This window comes from Erythrolamprus reginae, chromosome 11 (assembly GCF_031021105.1).
Source record: "Erythrolamprus reginae isolate rEryReg1 chromosome 11, rEryReg1.hap1, whole genome shotgun sequence".
In the NCBI taxonomy this organism is placed as follows: domain Eukaryota; kingdom Metazoa; phylum Chordata; class Lepidosauria; order Squamata; family Dipsadidae; genus Erythrolamprus; species Erythrolamprus reginae.
The window spans coordinates 24,370,373-24,392,292 of record NC_091960.1 but is presented as its reverse complement, the minus strand read 5'-3'; the positions used below and the strand labels follow the sequence as shown (position 1 = coordinate 24,392,292).

The 21,920-nt window shown below is 43.5% G+C and overlaps 1 protein-coding gene across 1 annotated transcript in view; it reads left to right on the top strand.

Annotated features, from left to right (window-relative positions):
* Positions 1-10,546: 10,546 nt before the first annotated feature.
* LOC139174046 (angiopoietin-2-like) overlaps positions 10,547-21,920 on the top strand; it is a 39,954-nt gene continuing 28,580 nt past the window's right edge. Inside the window, exon 1 of the mRNA XM_070764090.1 lies at positions 10,547-10,861. Coding sequence (XP_070620191.1) covers positions 10,547-10,861 — 315 coding nt within the window. The remainder of the gene's footprint in view (positions 10,862-21,920) is intronic.

Here is a 21,920-nt window from a genome sequence, read left to right as displayed (position 1 = left end):
GTTTCCCCCACATCCACCTGCACATTGGGGCAGGAGCTGGGCCAGAGCTAACCACAACAATCACCAAGCAACACCCACAGAACCGGTAGTAAAAAAAAATTAAATCCCACCACCGATCCACAGAGATAGACATTCATTCATTCATTCGTTCATTCATTTGTTCATTCATTCATTCATATGACTTCTATGCCACCCAATCCTGTAGGACTCAGGGCGGCTAAATATAAAATGTATAAAATTTATATTTTAACATGTGTGCAGCAGCATCCAAAGAGGGTATTAAAACCCGCAAGTTGGCAGACACATTGCCATAATACCATCTCTGCCATCTTGAATTGTGGGCGTAGCTGAACACATAATTTTGATCAGTTGCTATGGATGAGTGCAATGCATAAGCCAGGCTGATATATTGTTTCTTAAGATTTGTGGAATCTGTGAGGGCTTAGCTAAAACTCTCTGAGCTCACCTGTGCTGCTAAATAGGGAGACCAAACATCTCTCAGAGGGGCTTACCAGAATCAGCTGAATACAGGTGACCCCTTACTTACAGCCATTCCATTAGTGACCATGTGAAGTTATAACAGCAATGAAAAAATGACTTACAAAAAATGTCTCTCAACACATCACCAGAATGTTGGAAATGCAAACAAAATCAGGGAACATATTACCACATGTGGTGGTCAGGTCAAAAAGCAAAGCAATGCTGGAACAGGTTAAGAAAATGGATTGAAGAGATAACAAACCAACAAACAGATATGAAACTGGAATTATTTTTTATTAGGAATGCCTACAGAGAACCAGGACAAAAAGCCCCATGTCCATTCCCTCCCCACTCCTGGGGGAAGGATACTGCAAAATCCCCATTCCCACCCTACTCTAGGGCCAGCCAGAGGTTGCATTTTCCAGTTCTCCAAACTACTCAAAATTTCCACGAACACTTCTCCAGAACCTTTATTTATTTATTAATTTTTGTCAAGTAGGTATTGGTAGTATACAAAGATATAACATTGTTTATGTTGTGGTTGGCCCTGGGCCAGTTCCTGCTCCGAGGACTGTGGGTGTTGGTTTGGGAAAATCCTCACGTTATCAGAGACTGGTTTTGCTGCCAACAGCTTTGGACAGTGAGGATTCTGTGTCAAGGACAGATTCTGGGAGTGAAGCAGGATTGGATGATGAGATTGTTACAGGCAGCCCATTAGCTAATTACCCCATTAGTGAATCTCATTGGATTCAGAGGAAGAGGGATTCATAGATGCTCACAAGCACAGGCTTATGACAAGAAGGGAACAACTGTGCAAGTATTATAGAAAATAAGGGAGAACACCTGTAGCTGGGGCAATTAGGCTAATGGGACTGCTGGTAAATTGCCAGCATCGCTGAGAGATTATCCGTTTGGTGAGAGATGAATGCTGTTTGATTTTGGACTGCTCCAGGATTTACCAGGACTTTTTGAATATTTCACAGTTAAGTACAGCTTGAGGACTCTTGAAGGGGGGTGGCTGTGACATCTTCACAGCTGCCTTTATCTGTTCTGCTTTTGTTTTCGCTTTTCACAGCATTCCAGGCTTGTGGTTTGTGGGAGAGCACTTTGGCTGATGAAAGTGCGTGTGTACAATATTTTTCTTTTGATAAACTGACTCATTGTTTACAACAGTGTTTGTGTTTGAATTTACACTTTGGACTTAATTGGGGCTCGTAACGTGAAGCCCGGCATAACAGTTTATATACATGATATTGGTACTAATAAGAGAGAAACCTAGGACAGGGATGGTAGGTATGCTGGTGCACTTATGCAGTCCCCTTACTGTCGGAACCTGTTCAATTTCACCTGTGGCTTTAGTACTGTATAAATTCAGATCTTTTAACTCTTTGGGTATAATCTTCCCCTTTTTCCTTCTCATGTCTTCCTTCTCTTGCTGGGGATCAGGAGGAGGACTGGTTCAAGTCCATCTGGAATCACCTCTCAGCAACTTTCCTTTTCACAGCCGGTTAAAATCTACTGAGCAAATTCCGGTACTTGATTGTTCTCTGTTTTAAACCTCCCGATCCCAGCCTTCCACCGCCTTCATCTCCTCCTCGGGGCGAAAAAAATCTTGTAAAATTGCTCATTTCCATCTAGACCATTGGCCTCTGCATATTTTCAATTTTACATGACGGGTGTGCTCATTAAAATCTCCGAAATCCAAATATTTTGGCGAGCTTAATCAGTTTGATTTAGAGGTCACTGGAGTAAGAATTCTCTGCAGCTTGAGAGATTGTGAAGTAGGGAGTATCCTTGTCTGGACAAATGTTTCTATGTGAACATTTTGAAAATGATCCACGATATTAATATATTAGAAACTTCATTTTTGCCATTTCCAAGGACATACTGTATCCTTCTCTACTGACCTCCTGCCTTACCTTTACCACGAGTGGAGAGAGCCACGTTTGGGCTTCCTTTGGGCATAGAATTTCATGGGATACGGTTAGATGTTCACAATCTCTCTTAGCCTCCCTCACAAGGTTGCTACTCCGAACAGAGCATCAAAGGAGATCCTTATTTTCATTGTATTTATTTATCTGTGGGTACATCTGCCTCAATCACTTGTGGCTTCAGGCCCTTAGAGTAGGATTACAGGAAACAAGAAGGAAGGAAAGAAGGGAGGGAGAGAAGGAGGGAGGGAGGGAATATAAGTTATGTATTATAGAAGGGTAACCAAAAGTTTTCCCACACATGCACTGCCCTTAACTTTCAGAGTGAAGGAATACTATAAATGTAATCAATCAACCAACAAATAAAGAGAAAATATCATTTTGCAGCATTCCTAGGTACACTACTAATGAAATGGAAAAGTTGATTCTACAGTTTCTTCCTTCTTTCCTTTCCTTTCTCCTTTTTTCCTTTTTCTGCTTTCTTTCCCCTTCCCTTTCCTTCCCTTCCCTTCCCTTCCTTTCCTTTCCTTCCCTTCTCATCCCTTCCCTTCCCCTACTTTTCCTCCTCCTCTCCTCTTCTCCTTCCCCCCTTCTTTGTGTCCTTATAAGTATAGACTGATGACACACTCTCCTTCCATTTGTCCTCCCAACAGTATCTCAATGAGGAAGTTTGGGTGAGAAGCGATAGGGAATTGCTGAGAGTCACCCAGGAAGCTTCTAAGCCAATCTGATGCAATGACTTCACCCATCACATTCTAGACACCCACTGAGCCCTGGAGGGTCTTGTAGATGAGCCCTTGGTCACGGATGCTGTTCAGCTGAGCAAATGGTTTTCCTCTGAAATCTTGACTTTTCAACCATGCAATGGGCCTCGGACAGCCACAATGAGAGTGTGGATGTATGGATCTTATTTGAGTGGGTGTGTCAACCCCCCCCCCCAAGATATAATTTGAATAAACAGAGTTTCTCCATTTCTCAATGCAGAATACACTGTCAATTTAATTTTGATGTTCATCCACTGTTGTGCATGGGTAGAACTTTTTTTAGATTGTTAGAAGGTGGCTTTTATTATTATTATTATTATTATTATTATTATTATTATTATTATTATTATTATTTATTGGATTTGTATGCCGCCCTTCTCCACAGACTCGGGGCGGCTAACAACAATGATAAAAAAACAACATGTAACAATCCAATTTAATAAGACAACTAAAAACCCTTATAAAAACCAAACATACACACAAACATACCATACATAACTTGTAATGGCCTAGGGGGAGGGATATCCTAACTCCCCCATGCCTGGCGACAAAGGTGGGTCTTGAGTAATTTGCAAAAGACAATGAGGGTGGGGGCCATTCTAATCTCTGGGGGGAGTTGATTCCAGAGGGCCGGGGCCGCCACAGAGAAGGCTCTTCCCCTGGTGCCCACCAAATGACATTGTTTGGTCAACGGGATCCGGAGAAGGCCAACTCTGTGGGACCTTATCGGCCGCTGGGATTCGTGTGGTAGCAGGCGGTTCCGGAGGTACTCTGGTCCAATCCCATGCAGGGCTTTAAAGGTCATAACCAACACTTTGAATTGTCACCGGAAACTGATCGGCAGCCAGTGCAGGCCGCGGAGTGTTGCAGAAACGTGGGCGAATCTAGGAAGCCCCACGATGGGTCTCACGGCCGCATTCTGCACGATCTGAAGTTTCCGAACACTTTTTAAAGGTAGCCCCATACAGAGAGCGTTGCAGTAATTGAACCTCGAGGTGATGAGGGCACGAGTGACTGTGAGCAATGACTCCCTGTCCAAATAGGGCTGCAACTGGTGCACCAGGCGGACCTGGGCAAACGCCTTCCTCGCCACAACCAAAAGATGATGTTCCAATGTCAGCTGTGGATCGAGGAGGACACCCAAGTTGCAAACTCTCTCTGAGGGGGTCAATAGTTCTCCCCCCAGGGTAATGGACGGACAGATGGAATTGTCCTTCTTGGGAGGCAAGACCCACAGCCACTCCGTCTTGTCTGGGTTGAGTTTGAGTTTGTTGACACCCATCCAGGTCCCAACAGCCTCCAGGCACCGGCACATCACTTCCACTGCTCCGTTGACTGGACATGCTGTAAACATTGACTTTTCTTGGCTGAACTCTCCCCATTTCACCCCTGTTTTGTTTCATCCATTGAGGGGAAACTTTCTCATTATTCCAGATGTTCTTCATGTTCAGCTTTTATACTCCAGTTTCCTATAATTAGTATGATAGCCCTTATTCTAATCTGCATCTCCAGTGTGTTGTAGCAGGTCCCAACAGAATTATTCATCTTTCAAATTTTTTTTTGAATCTATGTAGACTTGAATCGTTCTATTCTTCATTGGGCTTTAATATTTTGTTTACTCAGTTTTATACTACATTATTCAGTATTATAGTACATATTAACATAAATAACATAACATAAGTAGAACATAGTAATAGAAAGGATAATAAGACAGTAGGACAGGGACATTAGGCACAAAAGTGGACTTATGCACGCCCCTTACAGACCTCTTAGAAAAGGGGAGAGGTCAATTGTAGATAATGCAAGGCTGAAGAGTCAGGTAATGAGTTCCAAGCGGTGACCACTCTATTGCTGAAATTGTATTTTCTGCAGTCAAGTTTGGAGCGATTTACATTCAGTTTGTATCTATTATGTGCTCTTGTGTTGTTGTTGTTAAAGGTGAAGTAGTCACTGACAGGGAGTACATTATTATTATTATTATTATTATTATTATTATTATTATTATTATTTATTAGATTTGCATGCCGCCCCTCTCCGTAGACTCGGGGCGGCTCACAACAATAACAAAGACAATGTAAGAACAAATCTAATAATTTAAAAAACACTAAAAACCCCATTATTAAAAGCAAGCATAGACACAAACATACCATGTATAAACTGTATAGGCCCGGGGGAGATGTCTCAGTTCTCCCATGCCTGACGGCAGAGATGGGTCTTAAGAACTTTATGAAAGGCAAGAAGGGTGGGGGCAATTCTGATCTCTGGGGGGAGCTGGTTCCAGAGTGTCGGGGCCGCCACAGAGAAGGCTCTTTTCCTGGGTTCTGCCAAACGACATTGTTTAGTCGACGGGACCAGGAGAAGGCCAACTCTGTGGGACCTAACCAGTCGCTGGGATTTGTGCGGCAGAACCGGATTATGATGTATGATTTTATGAACAACAGTTAAATCAGTTCTGAGAGGACGTAGTTGTAAATTTTCTAGATTTAGTACTTGAAGTCTGGAGGAGTAGGGTAATTTGTTACGTGAGGAGGAGTGAAGGACTCTTCTTGTGAAGTATGTCTGGACTCCTTCGATTGTATTAATGTCTGATATGAAGTGTGGATTCCACACAGGTGAGCTATATTCTAGAATAGGTCTGACAAATGTTTTGTATGCTCTGGTTAATAAATCAGTGTTTCTAGAGAAGAAGCTACGTAAGATTAGGTTTACAATTCTTAAAGCCTTTTTGGCAATGCTGTTACAGTGGGCTCTAGCACCTAGGTCATTGGAAATGAAGGTCTTTGACTGAGTGAGGGTCCGCTGTTAGTTCAGTTTTACTGAATGGGGAACCTCTTTTTCCTCGGGTGCCGAAAGAGCATGAGTGTGCGCTATTGCACATGTGTGCTTTCCCACAGCCATAATTCAATGCCTGGGGAGGGCGAAAACAGTTCCCCCCGCCTTCCGGAGGCCCTCTGGAGGCAAGAAACAGCCTGTTTCCCAACTTCTGGTGGGCCCAGTAGGCTCGCGTTGTGCCCTCCCCAGATCCCCAGAGCCAGGAGAGGGTAACAATGCCCCCCATCCCCCTGGAGACTCTCTGGAAGTCAAAAACACCCTCCCAGAGCCTCTGTGTGAGCCAGAAATCAGCTGGCCGGCACAGACATACACATTGGAGCTGAGCTAGGGCAATGGCTCACGTGCCAGCAGATATGGCTCCACCTGCCACCTGTAGCACCTGTGCTATAGGTTCGCCATCACTGCCCTATAGTCCTTTTATCTTCAGGTATCATCTTGACAGAGACCTGCTTGCAAAATCCGATGAATTTTCTATGCCACCATACTGGCGGGGGCGGGATTTTATTTCCTTCTGTGATCCATCATCCCAACCGTGAAACCTATAGAAACGTTGGGATGTGCAAGCTACTTTGTCATTGCAAGCTAATTGTTACCTACTGCCATACATAGTCAACTAAACAATGTCGTTTGGCAGGGCCCAGGGGAAGAACCTTCTCTGTGGCAGCCCCGGCCCTCTGGAACCAACTCCCCCCGGAGATTAGTATTGCCCCCGCCCTCCTCGCCTTTCGTAAGCTGCTTAAAACCCACCTCTGCCATCAGGCATGGGGGAACTGAGATACTCTTTCCCCCTAGGCCTTTACAATTTATGCATGGTATGTTTGTTTGTAGGTATGATTGGTTTTAAAAAGGGTTTTTTAGTTGTTGTAGTATTGGATTTACATGCTGTTTTTATTATCTCCGGGACCGCCTTCTGCCGCACGAATACCAGCGACTAATTAGGTCCCACAGAGTGAGCCTTCTCCGGGTCCCATCAACTAAACAATGTCGTTTGGCGAGACCCAGGGGAAGAGCCTTCTCTGTGGTGGCCCCGGCCCTCTGGAACCAACTCCCCCCAGAGATTAGAATAGCCCCCACCCTTCTTGCCTTTCATAAGCTTCTTTAAACCCACCTCTGTCGTCAGGCATGGGGGAACTGAGATATTCTTTCCCCCTAGGCTTCTACAATTTATGTATGGTATGTTTGTATGTATGATTGGTTTTAAAATAAGGGTTTTTAGCTGTTTTTGTATTGGATTGTCACAAGTTGTTTTTACCACTGTTGTTAGCCGCCCCGAGTCTACAGAGAGGGGCGGCATACAAATCCAATAAATAATAAATAAATATTGTTGTTAGCTGCCCCGAGTCTACGGAGAGGGGCAGCATACAAATCCAATAAATAAATAAATAAATTTGCATAGCCATTATTGATTGGCCAACATAGCGGTGCCAGATTTGAATGCCTGTCACTGATTCGCCGAGCTGCAGGGAAACCCTTAAAAGCGGCTTCCTGCCACTCGCCAGCAGTTCTGTCTCACGAGCTTACTTGCTTAAATAAAGGTGCTGATGAACTGTTCTACCTCTCGATCAGGTGGGAGTTGCTACTTGCTGCTGCTACCGGTGCGATGCGTGGGCACCTTGGGGTCGCCAGCATGCACGCGTGTGCGTCACAGTGAGATTTTGCTTCTGTGCATGCACAGGAAGCAAAATCTCGTGAGAGGACATGTGTGCAAGAGAGATTTTGACTCTTTTTTTTTGCTTCTGCACATGCGTGGAAACATAAAATAGCTGAAATCTCATGTGTGAGCATCCCCCAAACAGATTTTGCTTCCTGTGCATAGCAGAAGCAAAGCTGCACATGCAGTGCACCAGTAACGGCAGAATCGGGAATCCGTACACGTTCCAATGTTAATCCCTCGGAGAAGAAAGGATTGCAGCTCCCACCTCACTAATTAGAATAGCCTATCCCATGAAATTCATGTCTAAACACTCCATATCTTTACGGCAAGTGAGGTCCCCATAGATAGAAACATAGAAACATAGAAGACTGAAGGCAGAAAAAGACCTCATGGTCCATCTGGTCTGCCCTTATACTATTTCCTGTATTTTATCTTACAATGGACATATGTTTATCCCAGGCATGTTTAAATTCAGTTACTGTGGATTTACCAACCACGTCTGCTGGAAGTTTGTTCCAAGGATCTACTACTCTTTCAGTAAAATAATATTTTCTCATGTTGCTTTTGATCTTTCCCCCAACTAACTTCAGATTGTGTCCCCTTGTTCTCGTGTTCACTTTCCTATTAAAAACACTTCCCTCCTGGACCTTATTTAACCCTTTAACATATTTAAATGTTTCGATCATGTCCCCCCTTTTCCTTCTGTCCTCCAGACTAAACAGATTGAGTTCATTAAGTCTTTCCTGATACGTTTTATGGATATTTTGGAAAGAACAGAGGTGTAAGAAGAGCACAGGTAGTTTTTGACTTCTGACATTCGCTTAGCAACATACCAGGGCAAAGAACCGCAATTATACCTGTCAACTGATGGGGACCAAGGTTTCTGAGACAACGCAAGAAAGGGATCTTGGGGTTTTGGTGGACAGCTCAATGAAATTGTCAACCCAGTGTGCAGCAGCAGTAAAAAAAAGCAAACTCCATGCTTGGCATGATTAGGAAGGGAATTGAAAATAAGTCAGTAAGTGTTGTGTTGTGTTGCCTCTGTACAAATCAATGGTGAAACCACACTTGGAGTACTGTGTATAATTCTGGTCACCCTACCTCAAAAAGGATATAATAGAACTGGAAAAGGTGCAAAAAAGGGTAGCAAGTATGATCAAGGAAATGGAGCACCTCCCTTATGAAACCGGGTTGCAACATCTTGGTCTCTTCAGCCTTGAAAGACGGCGTTTAAGGGGTGACTTGATTGAAGTGTATAAAATCATGCATGGGATAGAAAAGGTGGATAGAGAAAAAATCTTTTCTCTATCACACAATACTAGGATGAGGGGGCACTCCCTAAAGCTCATGGGTAAGAAAATGAGGACAAATAAAAGGAAATATTTCTTCACCCAGAGGGTCACTGGTGTATGGAATTCACTTCCAGAAGTGGTCGTAACAGCCTGGAGGGCTTCAAGGCAGGATTAGATAGATTCAGGGATGCCAAGTGTATCAGTAGTTATTGAAGTGGATGTCCATGTGCCGCCTCTATGTTGGCTGAGGCAGGCAGGATTCCCTTGGGTACCATTTTTTTTTATTTATTTATTTATTATTTAGATTTGTATGCCGCCCCTCTCCGTGGACTCGTTGGGGGGTCAAGGGAAAGGGAGGGTTTTACCTTCTCTTTCTCCTCAAGATCCGCATGTACAATTGGTGGACCACTGTGTGACACAGAATGCTGGAGTTGATATATAGAGTGGTGGTGAGACCACATTTGGAATACTGTGTTCAGTTCTGGAGACCTTACCTACAAAAAGGTATTGACAAAATTGAACGGGTCCAAAGACGGGCTACAAAAATGGTGGAAGGTCTTAAGCATAAAACGTATCAGGAAAGACTTCATGAACTCAATCTGTATAGTCTGGACAGAAGGAAAAGGGGGGACATGATCAAAACATTTAAATATGTTAAAGAGTTAAAATAAAACAAAACCAAACTCTATTACTATTAAAACTAAAACAACCAGCAAATCCAAAAACATAACTATTAATAAAAACAGGTGAGGGCTGGGGGGTTTTTTCTCTGTTTTTATTTAAGTGCTTTTACCATATGCTTTAAATCAAGTCACTTCTCTCTCTATTTCTCTCTTTTTCCTGTCATTCTCTGCCTCAATCATTTTCTCATTTCTCTTTCCCCCTTTTTTCTATCATTTCTCTCTCCCTCTCTCTTCCTTCCACTCCTTTCTCTCTCTTGCTTTCTTCCTCTCTCTCACTCTTCCTTCCTCTCTCCTCTCTCACTCTTTCTCTTTCCCTCTCTCACTCTCTCTTCCTTCCTGTCTTCTCTCTCTTTCTTTCCTTCTCTCTTCCTTCCACTTTTTTCTCTTTCTCTTTCTCTTTTCCTTCCTTCCCCTCTTCCCCTCCCTCTCTCCCTTTATATTTATCTCTTGATTCCTTCCTCTCTTCCTCCCTTTCTCTCTCCCTCTCGTTCACTTTTATCTCCCTTCCCTCCCTCCCTCCTTCTTTCCTCTCCTCTATCCCTCCCTCTCTTTCCTTTCTCTCCACGTCTCCGGCTTTGCTGACCGGCACAAGGCTCAAGCCAGCTGCCCGGGAAAGCCATGAAGGTCCTCCTGCCCCCCACCCCCAGCCGAAAATACAACGGAGGTCTTCCGGTATCAGCTTGAGCCTCGCGTTGCTCCACCCCGCTTCGCCTGTCATCCTGGACCTCCTTTCTGTTTTCGGGGGAGAGCGGCAGGAAAACCCTGTGCCTTTTAAACACGCTGCTTTCTTGTAACACTTTCCTGGGTGGGGGGAGGAGGCGGGGAGCCCGAGATCGCGGCGCGTCAGCGCAGAAGCCCGCTGCAAAGCCGGAGGAGTTCGCCAGCAGGTCCCGCCTGAGGAAGATCCAGGATGGGAAGGTGGCAAGTCCCGGCGCATCTCTTGCTGGCCGTCTGGGCAGGGATGCTGCAGCCGGGGGCGCCGCTGGCCAAGGGCTCCCCGGAGCGCAACCAGCATCGTCTGCAACACGGCTCCTGCACCTACACCTTCCTGCTGCCGGAGCTGGCGGGCTGCGAGGGGGCGTCCGGTCCTGCCGCCGCCGCCCCGTTCCAAGTGTCCAACTCGCTCCAGAGGGACGCGCCGCCCTTGCCCGAAGCCCAGTGGCCCGTCCAGAGGCTGCAGCAGCTGGAGACCGTCCTGGAGAACAACACCCAGTGGCTGCAGAAGGTGGGGGCTGAGGCCGAAGGACCTGGGCAAAAGCTGCGGGGGGGTGGATTGAAGGGGTGTCGCTGGGAAGAGGGGTGTGTGTGAGTTTTATGCATTCACTGTACCACATCATCATTATTATTATTATTATTATTATTATTATTATTATTATTATTGTTGTTGTTGTTGTCAATACAACACAGCAAACGAGATCACTATGCTGGATTTCGTATTTCATCACCAGTTGGGCGCTTCCCAAGCACCTAGGACTGCGTGATGTAGTGGCAAATTATCTATGCTGATCCCAGTAAAGCGGCCTTTTGCAATTGACAGATGGAGATTTTTTCAATTCCGATGGTTTTCAAATGTCCGCTGAGATCCTTTGGCACTGCACCCAGGGTGCCAAGGACCACTGGGACCACTTTCACTGGCTTATGCCAGAGTCATTGCAGCTCGATTTTTAGATCTTCATATTTCACTAATTTCTCTAGCTGCTTCTCCTCAATTCTGCTGTCCCCTGGGATTGCGATGTCGATGATCCATGCTTTCTTTTTCTCCACAATCGGGATGTCTGGTGTGTTATGCTTCAGAATTCGGTCAATCTGAAGTCGGAAGTCCCACAGTAGTTTTGCTTGCTCATTTCCGACCACTTTTTCAGGCTTATGATCCCACCAGTTCTTTGCCACTGGTAGATGGTAGTTATGGCACATGTTCCAGTGGATCATCTGTGCTGCAGTATCGTGTCTATGCTTGTAGTTAGTCTGTGCGGTGTTTTTGCAGCAGCTGAGTATGTGATCGATTGTTTCATCTGTTTCTTTACAGAATCTGCACTTTGGATCGTCTGTTGATTTTTCAATTCTGGCTTTGACAGCATTCGTTCTAATGGCCAGTTCTTGTGCCGCCAGTATTAGTCCTTCTGTCTCCTTTTTGAGTGTTCCACTTTAAGCCATGACCATTGCCTTCAATCTTCTCCAAGAACTGGCCATGCAATGCTTTGTTCCACCAGCTGTCCATACGACATTGAGTTACAGTTGTGGTTATTGTTGTTGTTGTTGTTGTTGGAAGGGACCTTGCAGGTCATCTAGTCCAACCCCCTGCTGCTGCAGGAGACCCTACATCACACTTGTCCAATAGTAGTCCAGTCTTTCCTTGAAAGTCCCAAGTGTTGGGGCGTGTGGCAAGCTGTTCCACTGGTGGATCGCTCTCACCGTCAGAAAGTTCCTCCTTATTTCCAGGTTGAAATTCCTCCTTATTTCCAGCCACTCGGTCAGCTTGGCTTTAGGGTGTGGGGTGGAGGAGTAAAAAGGATGGTGTCAACTCAGAACAGTCCATGCTCTGGTGCAATGTTACAACCAGGATTTAAAGTTGACTGATGTGTGTGAATGCAGGAACAGTTTTCAATGGTTGGGGTGTAAGGTAAAACTAAAGTAAGGTCTTTCTTTGATGGAGGTCCCAGGACTGTGCTGCACTGGTCTGGTTGCAATAGTGGCCCAGGGAAGACACACACACACAGAGAGACAGAGACAGACAGACACAAACACACACACACACAAACACACACAGAGGCCATAGGGCCTTCATCTGCACTGCACTGAAGCCTTGCGAGAAAAGCAACAGGCTGTGAAAAGGGCCTTTGGTGGCTGGCACATGGCTTGGCAGGTTTAACAGCAGCTTGGTTGTGGTTTAACCTATTCTTGAGTCCCAGCATAAACCGTTTGATTGAACAGATTGTGAGGATTTATGACTTGGGATGCTGGGCAGACCGGCGGCAAATGAGTCAATAAACCAACATGGGAAATCAAGATGAAGACTTTCTTTCTTTCTTTCTTTCTTTCTTTCTTTCTTTCTTTCTTTCTTTCTACCTATCTATCAATCTATCTATGCTGGCTGGGGAATTCTGGGAGTTGAAGTCCAGATATCTTCAAGTTCCCAAGGAATCACTGGACTAGAAGACCTCCAAAGTCCTTTCCAACTCTCTTATTCTATTATCTCAACTTTATAAGTAACTCAAGGCAACTCTCTTCCAACAACAGCCCTCTTTTGAGGTGAATTAGGCTTAGGAGAGAGTGTCCAGCCAAAGTCACCCAACCAGTTGTAATGCCTAAAGCAAGATTAAAGCTCAGTGTCCTGGTGATTGGCCCCCAAAGTTGCCCAGCCAACTGTTTCTAGCCTAGTGGCTTAAACGTTTAGACCAGATTGATGATCTCTAGTGATGTGGTTAAATGGGTGAGTTCATGCAAACTGAAACCAAGCAAATCACATTTTGGTTTGGCAGCAAAAACTGCACTCCTTACTAGTACTGATGATGTTACCTAGTTTGGTAATGAAACGTCTGAAAGAAAATAAGCAAGTTCAGAGATCACCAAGAACCCCTCATTTCAACCCCGAGCTCCAAATATTCTCCTTTATTGGTACATTTTGTTTTATTACAATGGGTGACTCTAACCAAACTTCTGATCCTTAAACCTTTATTATTTTATTTTATTTATTTTATTTATTTTATTTATTTTATTTATTTTATTTATTTTATTTATTTTATTTATTTTATTTATTTTATTTATTTTATTTATTTTATTTATTTTATTTATTTTATTTATTTTATTTATTTTATTTATTTTATTTATTTTATTTATTTTATTTATCTTATTTATCTTATTTATTTTATTTATTTTATTTATTTTATTTATTTTATTTATTTTATTTATTTTATTTATTTTATTTATTCCATTACACAATAATACACAATGAAGGTAATAGAGGACACCTTCGAGGCAATAGAACTAGAGAAAGAATAGAAGAGAGAGTATAGTATAAAATAATCAATGAGACAATAGAAGAAAGATATAGGGATAGAAAAGAAGATATATGGGATATAGGGGAGCCAATAGGACAGGGGTCGGAAGGCACTCTAGAGCCCTTATTGTGGTTCTTGTTGTTGTTTCTGTTAATACTCTGTGTCAATAAGTCTGGTGGCTTTAATTTTAATCCGTGTGAGCTGAAGTACTACAAGGCCTGGCTTCCTCATCCTAAAGCAAGGATGGCATATATATGAATAGGTGGGACAGGGGGAGGGGAGAATTCATTGGGAGGAGTGGTCATCCCAGATGAGTGGGTGAGATTTTCAAAAAAGTGGTCAAGACTGGGATCTTTCTTTCTTTCTTTCCCTATCGCTTGGAAAGGAATTTTCTTGGCTATTCAAAAACTTTCTACTGAATAGCAGAAAACTCAGACTGCAGTATTAAAATAGCAGGAAAATAACACAGACTATTACTTTTTGACAGAGATTACTCATGCCTGGCATTAAATGGATATGATTACCATATTTTTCGGAGTATGAGATGCACCGGAGTAGAAGATGGACCTTAGTTTTCATGGAGGAAATTAAGGGGGGGGGGGGGGAATCTACCTACCAGTAGTGATGGACGAACCCAACGGTGTTCCGGTTCGGCAAGTTCGGACGAACTTTACGCAAAATTTGGCTGAACCCGAATCGAACCCAAACCCAAACGGGGAAACCGTGGGTGAAGCTTTGACGTCACGTATACCGGCAGGTTGCTAAGGATGCCAAGGTGATCACTTCCTGGATTCCATGGAATCTGGCTAGTGTCCTTAGTCTTCAGAACATCATTTATCCCCTGGTTAGGACTGAAAAAACCTTTTTCGGAGGGAATAGCAATGAAAAACTCCTGCAAGCCAGGAAGATTGTTAACACCTTGTTAGGGCTGAAAAAACATTTTTCGGAGGTGGGTTCATATTACATTTGAACAAATCATGTTATAGCCTTGGGGGATGCAGGGGAGGCTACTGCCCAGATGGGGGGTGGAACGCAGTGGGGTAGCGGAAATGGAGCTCCACCCCAGAGCACCCAATTTGCACTGAAACATGTTGAAAGAAAATGCATAAGCCAGGCCCACAGTGTGGTAGTCAAAATTTTGGTAGCCCTTCACTGGGGGCATGTGTGCAGCCAGTATCACAAAGCTGTCGGTCTGGATAAATTTGATGGCCAAGATTTTTTGACCCTTCAAATTTAGGGTGTGACAAAGAGATGCAGGAGAGTTGTAGCATCATTTAGAATTGACTTCAACCAAGGGCCTCTGGATCTAGTATGTTGTTGGTGTAACAACTTAGGCCCTGTAAAATTTTGGTCCTCGACTTATGATCACAATAGGTACAGATAGTCCTCAACTTAGAAACAGTTCATTTAATGCCCGTTTGAAGTTACAATGGCACTGAAAAAAGTGACTTCTGACTATTTTCACACTTATGACATGATTTACATTAAGATGCTTGACAATGTATTCATATTTATGATGGTTGCAGTGTCCCTGGGGGGGAAACACAGTGGTGGTAGTAAGTTTATTGAATACTTAATAGTGTTTTTATTGTCCTTCCTTCTCTAGTATCTTAGCATGATCCTTAATTGCTTTTAAAAAAGGAAATAATTAAATAGTATGTTCTTCCCCATATAAACGCTTTAATCATTTTAATCATTCCCCAAAACTGAGTTTTTATAGCAATTAAAGAAAATTGAGCTACTTGCCTAATCTGTTCTCATACTGAACCTTGTGGGTTCAGTCCAAAATCTTAAAATGTTACTGTGCTCCTCAACAAATACAGTAATGTTGTCTTTCATTTGTCCTATTCATCAAATAATGTGACTTAATCAACTGAAAAAGAATCCAAGCACCTATTTGAAAACTTATCTAGGTTGGTAAACCATTCCCTCTCAGTCACATGACCTTTAATCCACACCCAGTCACATGATTGTCAAGCCACTCCCACCTGGTCACATGGCTAGCAAGCCACGCCTACCTGGTCAAATGACCATCAAGCCACACCCACAAAATAAGCCATGCAGTAAAAATTCTGGCAGCAGGCCAAAGTCTCCAAATCAAACGATGGCTTCAGCCTGACAACTGGTCGGAATCAGCAGGAATCCACCTCTACTTTAAACCCAAAGAGATCTTCAGGTTGCAGCCCTGGAGAATCCCATGGCTGTACAGACACCCGACAACTCTTTTCTCTCCGTCTCCAGCCATTGGCAGAAGTTAAGACCATTTGCGGAGCTTCATAGGCTGGCGATGGGCCCAGTGATGCTTCTGCCTAAATGCTTGAAAAATATCTGAATGGTGGAGCAGAAACCAGGCAATTTCCTGCCAAGGACTCGCTGAACCTCTCTCCATCTTCTAGCATGCCAGTTATTTAAATAGAATTCTGGGTCTTAAAATAACAAGCCGGACAGTTATCAGCACACCAGCACACATACTGTCAGGAAAGGCGAGAGCAGGAGGAGGAAAAGAGGGTGATATTTTTAGGGCTGCATTTGTATCTACTGTTCGTGTTCCAGGCTACGGATTTTGAAAATGTTCTAACCGTTTTAATGGCTGGCATAATATTCCTTTTTAAAATGTGTGCGTGCCATGTTTAAAGCTGATTAAGACACGCTTGACTTAAGATTACATCGGGCTTCTTTAAAAGAAATAAGTTTATCATCTATAAGATACAAAAAAAATGAAATAATTTGGAAATGGGAAAATGAAAGAGGTGGGTGAAAGGGAAAACAAAGCATTAACTTCCAATATTTTTCAATGTAGCTAAGCACAAAATAGAGTTACAATCTCTATTTTTTAGTAAGTACACTAGTTTAGTAACTACCATCCACTTCTATTATAAGAGCTAATTTAATCAGCGAAAGCCAAAGTCAAGATTTGTTTTCCTCTGTCTTGAGCTACAAAGTCCAGGAATGGTTTCCAAGTAAAAACAAGACTGTCTCTGATTAAAACAGTTAATTTTGCCATCTCTGCTAGTTCCATCACTTTTTCCATCCGTTCTTCCATTGTAGTGTTGGAAGAAATGTCGATCTGGGTTCAGTTCCAAGTGGGGGAGAAGACACTAGAAACATGGAGGCTGTTTGGAAAGATGGTTTAATGATGAACACGATCATATGGTTTGAGATCCTGGACAGAAAAGGGAAGGGATGCTGGGAGTGCTTGGGTTTTATGCACAGGTGGGCTGCTCAGGTGGAACGGTGATGTGTGCTCGCCCCCTGGCTCTGAGTGCTAGCAGAGTCCAGCGCAATTCTGCTCCTGCACTCACAGCACCCCTGCGTGTCCGCGCACAATTTCTGCTACCTGCCCAGGTGCAATAGCATAATTGCTCTGGACTCCACTAACACTCAGAGCCATGGGGCGAGCTCACATCACCCTTCCACCTTAGCAGCCCATCTCTGGTTTTATGACCTCTGTTGGGCTTTTGAATTTGAGTTTGTGTTCTGATTGGCTGTCAGACTCCCATGGGGCCATGCAGGGACAACACTGTAGCCTGTCTTGAGTCCCAGGCTTGGTTGACCCGTGTTGGGTGATGATGTAATGAAAGGGCTTTGAGCAATTCTTACAATGTCTCTGCCTGAAGGGGGTAGATCAGTAGTGGGTTGCTACCGGTGCCCAATTTGCGCACGACCACTCGGGTGCCAGTCCTATGGGCACTGCCATCTTTCTTCTTCAATTTTTCATATTTTTTGTTTCCTGCGCATGTGCAGAAGCAAAAACACACTGGGGACACACATGCGCATGCAAGACAACTGAAGCTGCACACACAGCGCATTGGTAGCACCAGTAATAGGAATCCGCCCCGAGGTAGATCTGTGTTATGCAGAATAGACTGGCCTAGACCTTAACGGCCCATTGGCAAAGGTGGAGGCAGATGACTTTCTTCATCCCTTTTAGGGGAAATTTTCTGCCCTTTTAATATTTCCTAAAATGTCTTTTTTCCTAGGAGTGGGATTGGTGTTAACTCCCTTACAGTAGAGATTGATGCCATGAGCTTAACCATGATTTATTAACTAAATTTGATGGCTTGATTCACATTGCATGCTAAGCTCTGAATTACGTCTTGGAGGTACAGGTTTATAGAGTAAGACCGGAACAAATTGGGATGTAATGTGTTCCAGGAACTCTGCCAAAGAATTAAAAGGTTGAGTTGATTTGTTTAATATTATAACGGTCCAGTTTTGACAATGTAATACGGTGTAAGCTGTGTTTACAAAGTACAATGATTGGATTCATACAAAGCACTAACCTCTAATACGATTTGTTTAAATTGGACTTGCATTGCATGAATTTAATCTTGGTTAAACTTGGCTTTCTATCTTATGTGAACCAAATTGTAGCTTATTGACAAAGCCATCTTTAGAGAAAACAAGGTTTGTGATGTGTGAGCACAGCCATCCATCCTATCTTAATTCACACGTCTTACAAAGACATGATTTGCTGACTAAGATGCCACTGGCAGCAATCACAGGTCAGATTAAGCCATAAAATATAAATTGCAAAGTACCATGGCTGGTTTTTGATAGCATATTACTACCTGGCTGGAGAATTCTGGGAGTTGAAATCTACCTTTTTTAAATTTGCTAAGGTTGAGGAACACCGGAGTACTAAACTAAAGCCATCTCCAAACAGTGCAAAGACCCAGCCTGCTTGGCTGTGACCTCAAGCTTGGAGTCCCATCAGTGGTGGGATTCAATTATTTTTACTGCAGGTTCTGTGGATGTGGCTTGGTGGGCAGGGGAAAGATACTGCAAAATCTCCCTTTCCTCCCGATCAGCTGGGAGTCAGGAGGCAGAGAAAAAATGGGGTCGGGGCCAGTCAAAGGTGGTATTTACTGGTTCTCCAAACTACTCAAAATTTCTGATACTGGTTCTCCAAACTACTCAAAATTTCCACTATCCGTTCTCCGAATTACTCAAAATTTCCGATACTGGTTCTCCAGAACTGGTCAGAACCTGCTGAATCCCACCTGTGATCAGCATAACCTTATTCTCTCAATACGAAAAAGGGAGGTCAAGAATTGGAACCCTGGAGGGTTTTAAAAAACAAGTAATTTCGGGGGATGTCACATTTTTAAAAATCCTGATCAGGATCTTACCAAGCTAAGGAAAGTTCAGAATTTATTATTAATACTGTGGCTAATAGAATGTGTAGGGAAATGTATACTTAACATTACGAAGGAACCTAGCAAAAAAGCAGGAAGTTTCTGACTTACGTTATTGGAGACCTTCAGAAAAATACGGCAACGTAAATACAGTAATGTCTACATTTAAAATATTTTTATTACATCACTGGCCAGCTAAGAGGACCAGCAGGGGGCAGATGAGAGCTGAAAGATTTCTTTTCTTGGTGTTGCCATCTACTGGTTGTAGGCTTTTTTGCAGCCTAATTGGGGTAGCCAACTGGAAACGGTCCATTTCTGGCCTCCGGAGGGCCTCGGGAGCAAAAAATGGACTTTCCCTACCCACTCTGGAGGCTGGAAACTCGTATGCTTACCAATATAGTTCCACATGCCGCTTGTGGCACTCGTGCCTTAGATTTGTCATCAGTGTTCTTCAGTGTTACCTTCAAGCTGCATCAACAGGGAAACACACTCCAAAACCAGGGGAGTCTTAATACCATTCTACTATGCCCTGGTCACACCACACCTGGAATACTGTGTTCAGTTCTGGTCACCACACTTCAAAAAAGACATTGTAACTCTGGAGAAGGTGCAGAAAAGAGCAACCAAAATGATCAGGGGTCTAGAAACCAAGACTTAAGAAGAGAGACTGAAGCAACTGGGCCTGGATAGCCTGGAGAAAAGGAGGGCCAGAGCGGACCTGATAGCAGTCTACAGGTATACGAGGGGTTGCCACAGAGAGGAGGGGATCACTGTATTCTCCAGGACACCGGAGGGCTGGACGAGGAACAACGGCTGGAAGCTGACCAAGGAGAGATTCAACCTGGAAATAAGGAAGAACTTCCTGACGGTCAGAGCAATCAATCAGTGGAACAACCTGCCAGCGGACGTTGTGAACTCCAACACTCTGGACATTTTGAAGAGGAAATTGGACTGCCATTTGGCTAGGATGCTATAGGGTTCCTGCTTAGGCAGGGAGTTGGACTTGATGACCCGCATGGTCCCTTCCAACTCTAACAATAAATAAGTAAGTGAGTGAGTGAGTGAGTGAGTGAGTGAGTGAATGAATGAATGAATAAATAAATAAATAAATAATAAGGTTTCTACTGATTTTCCTTGCTTTGTTTCTATCCATATAAGCCACTCTGCTGACTTGGGGAGGGGGGGTGTTCAAGAAAGATTTTCACAGGTCTGGTTTATCTCTTCAAAAGACACCCACACGTTATCACTGCAATGGGGTTACACAAATATGCTTGGATTAACTGGAGTAATTTATTCCTTACAATTCAAGCATGAAAGCCAGACAAGACCAAACCGCTTCTCCCCTGAAATGTGCTGATTTCAGGAGTATGTAGAAGCAGCTGTTTCTTGCTGACAGATTTCAAAACCTTGGGTTTCCAGGTATGAAATTGCATTGAGAAATAAATCACACTCGAGAGCAGAAGAAGAAGCGAACGTCAGAAGTTTCGGTACATTACTTTGTGGAGGACATTAACCAGCCTTAGAGAATCGTTATCTAAATATTCAGCATATCCAAAACTAAATTGACTGTAGCAATAGCACTTAGACTTATATACCTCTTCCTAGTGCTTTACAGCCCTCTCTAAGTGGTTTATGCAGTCAGCCTATTGCCCCCCAACAATCTGGGTCCTCATTTTACCCACCTCAGAAGGATGGAAAGCTGAGTCAACTCTGAACCTGTCATGATAGAACTCCTGGCAGTGGGCAGAGTTAGCCTGCAACACTGCAGATAGTGGCCCTTTATTTCAATGTCAAGATAGTTACAATGTCAAGTTAGTACAAAAAACTTTAACAGAAGTAACTAGATATTTTTAGTTAGTTAGTTGCGTCCTGCCTTTTATTAGTTTTACAAATCTCTCAAGGCAGCAAATGTATCCAACAAACCTTCCACCTTTTATTTTCTCACAACAGTAATCCTGTGAGGTGGGTTGTGCTGAGAGAGAGTGACTGCCTAAAGCAGCAGTCCCCAAACTACGGCCCGCGGGCTGCATGCGGCCTGCTGAGGTATTTTAACCAGCCCACAGCAGCACACAAGATTTTACCGATCAATATAATAAGCTCCCGAATCTCCTGTCCACTCACTGCGGTTGGCTGCTGAGCGAGGAGGGGGTGGAGAGGCAAGAGGCGGAGAGGAAGGAAGGAGGGAGGGGAGGGAAGGGAGGGAGGGAAGGAAGGAAGAGAGAGAAAGGGGAGAGAAAGAAAGAGGGAGACATAGAGAGAGAGAAAGAGGGAGAGATACAAAGAGGGAGTGAGAGAAATAGAGAGGAGAAAGAAAGAAACATAGAAACATAGAAACATAGAAGACTGACGGCAGAAAAAGACCTCATGGTCCATCTAGTCTGCCCTTATACTATTTCCTGTATTTTATCTTACAATGGATATATGTTTATCCCAGGCATGTTTAAATTCGGTTACTGTGGATTTACCAACCACGTCTGCTGGAAGTTTGTTCCAAGGATCTACTACTCTTTCAGTAAAATAATATTTTTTCATGTTGCCTTTGATCTTTCCCCCAACTAACTTCAGATTGTGTCCCCTTGTTCTTGTGTTCACTTTCCTGTTAAAAACACTTCCATCCTGAACCCTATTTAACCCTTTAACATATTTAAATGTTTCGATCATGTCCCCCCTTTTCCTTCTGTCTTCCAGACTATACAGATTGAGTTCATTAAGTCTTTCCTGATACATTTTATACTTAAGACCTTCCACCATTCTTGTAGCCCGTCTTTGGACCCGTTCAATTTTGTCAATATCTTTTTGTAGGTGAGGTCTCCAGAACTGAACACAGTACTCCAAATGTGGTCTCACCAGCGCTCTATATAAGGGGATCACAATCTCCCTCTTCCTGCTTGTTATACCTCTAGCTATGCAGCCAAGCATCCTACTTGCCTTTCCTACCGCCCGACCATACTGCTCACCCATTTTGAGACTGTCAGAAATCACTACCCCTAAATCCTTCTCTTCTGAAGTTTTTGCTAACACAGAACTGCCAATGCAATACTCAGATTGAGGATTCCTTTTCCCCAAGTGCATTATTTTACATTTGGAAACATTAAACTGCAGTTTCCATTGCTTTGACCATTTATCTAGTAACGCTAAATCATTTACC